Source organism: Clupea harengus, chromosome 11 (assembly GCF_900700415.2).
Source record: "Clupea harengus chromosome 11, Ch_v2.0.2, whole genome shotgun sequence".
In the NCBI taxonomy this organism is placed as follows: Eukaryota; Metazoa; Chordata; class Actinopteri; order Clupeiformes; family Clupeidae; genus Clupea; species Clupea harengus.
In genome coordinates, this window is record NC_045162.1 from 8,791,040 (window position 1) to 8,793,539 (window position 2,500).

At 42.7% G+C, this 2,500-nt stretch overlaps 1 protein-coding gene across 1 annotated transcript in view; it reads left to right on the plus strand.

Annotated features, from left to right (window-relative positions):
- The window catches only part of efna3b (ephrin-A3b), a 58,696-nt gene that overhangs the window by 54,469 nt on the left and 1,727 nt on the right, over positions 1-2,500 (plus strand). The window contains exon 5 of the mRNA XM_012818039.3: positions 190-2,500. This exon is cut by the window's right edge and continues 1,727 nt beyond it. Within this exon, the coding sequence (XP_012673493.2) occupies positions 190-308 (119 nt within the window). The 3' untranslated portion in view covers positions 309-2,500. The remainder of the gene's footprint in view (positions 1-189) is intronic.

A 2,500-nucleotide genomic window follows, 5' to 3' on the forward strand; every position in this document is an offset into this window, starting at 1 on the left:
CTCTCTCTCTCACACACACACACACTCACATACACACACCTGCACACACACGCTTGCACACGTTTTTTTCATAATGTGTTTAATGATGTGTTCAAATCTTTTCCAGAAAAAAGAGTGACTTGCCATGTAAAAATAACGGCAACTGTTTTGTGTATGTTTGTGTGTGTGTGTGTGTGTGTGTGTCTGCAGATGAGTATAACCCTGAAATCCCTAAGCTGGAGAAGAGCGTCAGTGGGAGCAGCCCGTCCAAGGATCAGCTCATGTTCACCGTGGCAACACTCTTCCTGGCGGCCCTCTCTGTTTCCTAGCACCCGCTTCCCTGGCGTTGCCATGCCGCCCGACCCTGGAAACAAGTTGCTGGAAGCGGTCCTGGGGCGGGTGGATTCTGGAGAGACGCAAAGAGAGAAAGGAGGAGAGGAGAGAGAGAAAGACAATAGACTAAAAGACTACAAGAATGAATAAATAGATGAGTAACGACGAGTACGAGGGGACAAAGAGAGGACAATGTGGAGAGAGTTGGACGAGGACAGACTTTGGACGGACATGCCCTTAGGGTGTTCATATGCTTAGTAGCAGTGTGGACAGTGTGTCTTGCTGGACTCGCACACCTTTAAAGCTCAGTGTGTGACGCATTAGATGCCTTTCTTTGTGCCATGTGTGTATGCCGAGCTGAGTGTGTTTGAGTGTGTACCTGTGTGCATACGGAAGTGTTTGTGTGTATGTGTGTGTGTATTTCTGTTTACTTGCCAAAACCATAGCATCATATTACAGACAAAGCCTCTGCCCCCCATGTCTTACGCTCACACAGACACACACACACACACACTCAATCTCACTATTACATTGGCAGTTCAGATTGTCTCTTTATAGAGTGCAGAGGTGCAGTCACCTTTGTCTTCGTCTTTGTGGTGTTTTTAGAAATGATCTTCAGAATGGGAGTTAAACATTAAGTCAATGTCCCAGTTCTGCCCTATAAATGACTAGATATGACGTGGCTTTGGCCTGGTAACCATTTTACCAGATGCTTTACGCTTGCAGTCATGTAGTGTTTGCAACCACTATCCTCTGATTAAATATTTCATTTGTAGCAGAAGCAGAGAATGGAGATCATCCTTGAAAGAGACAAAATCTAACAGACAAGACAGTAAAGATTAAAAGAAAAACCTATTGATTGGCTACTCTGATTGATTTGGTATTCAAATGCAAGTGTGACATGGTGCTGAGGGGTTGATAGACCCAATAGACCCAAAGAGCCAGAATAACACTTAATGCACACTAACACACTAACAGGCACACACACACACACACACACACACACACACACACACACACACACACACACACACACACACACACACACACACACACATACATTGAATCAGTGGATGCCTCTTGAACAAATCATATTTTGCAATCACATGACCCCACAATTGTGAACAAAGATGGGTAGACATGTCAGCCAGCTTTCTAAATATGATGATGAATATGGTTTTGTGTGTGAATGTGTTTGCGTGCGTCTGTATGTGTATGTATGTGTATGTTTGTGTGTTTCTGTATGTGTGTGTATGCGTATGTTTGTGTGTGCGTCAATCTCAAAATAAAAAGCATTTCTTTGAGGCCAGGACACATCTGTATCATCTTGTACTAAGCTACTGTAACGAAGCAACCCTTTGTCATGAATATGGACTTCACAGTCGGGTGGAGAAGATGTACATAAACTCTTTGTATCTGTTTTTTTTTTTTTTCATGCGATTGGACGATTGTATTTAAATCACTCCTCCGTCTCTATCGTTGCCGTGGACAACACAGCTGGTAATGGATCTGGGAGCTGTGGGGGAACTTTCAATGCCAAACCAATCAGATTGCTGGACTGGGTTGCCATAGCTACAAACACTTTCAACCCCTCACCAGTATCAGCTGGACTTTCATGGTTCCATTCTGTTGCTATCTGATGGTTAATCACAGTAACCAGCAGCTCTTAGGTGGTCCATTTAAGTGTTAGGAATGGTGGAAGGTGAAGATGTCAATGAACAGGAACTGCAAGTTTTAAAGTTTGATTTTCAGAGGCTTTTACTCTCTGAACTTAAAAAAAACAAAAAGTTACCGTGTTGTTGCCATGGTGATCTCCCATGATTTTGTGAGCCTGAGTGGTAATCTTCAAGTACAAAAGGAAATAGGGGGCTAGCGCCCGCCTCAGCAGATTTAAACAGCATATTTGTCATGGCAACGCAATCTCAACTCCACTGCAGTAGTTGAAGCTGAGGAAGCTGGGTGCAACGATGTTTAAATCACATTATTTGCTACCCAGCATCAGATGTGTATGGTGAACTTACACTACATCTGTTTTTTTTTGCCCAGCAAGTGGTATGTCAGTGGTTTAATGGGAGGTTAAAACCAACAATTCAATGTAGAATTACAAGTTTAGTCCTTGATTATAATACAGTACACTTTTTGCCAAATGCATTCAGTGTGTGTCCTAAAAAAAAAAAAAAAGTATACA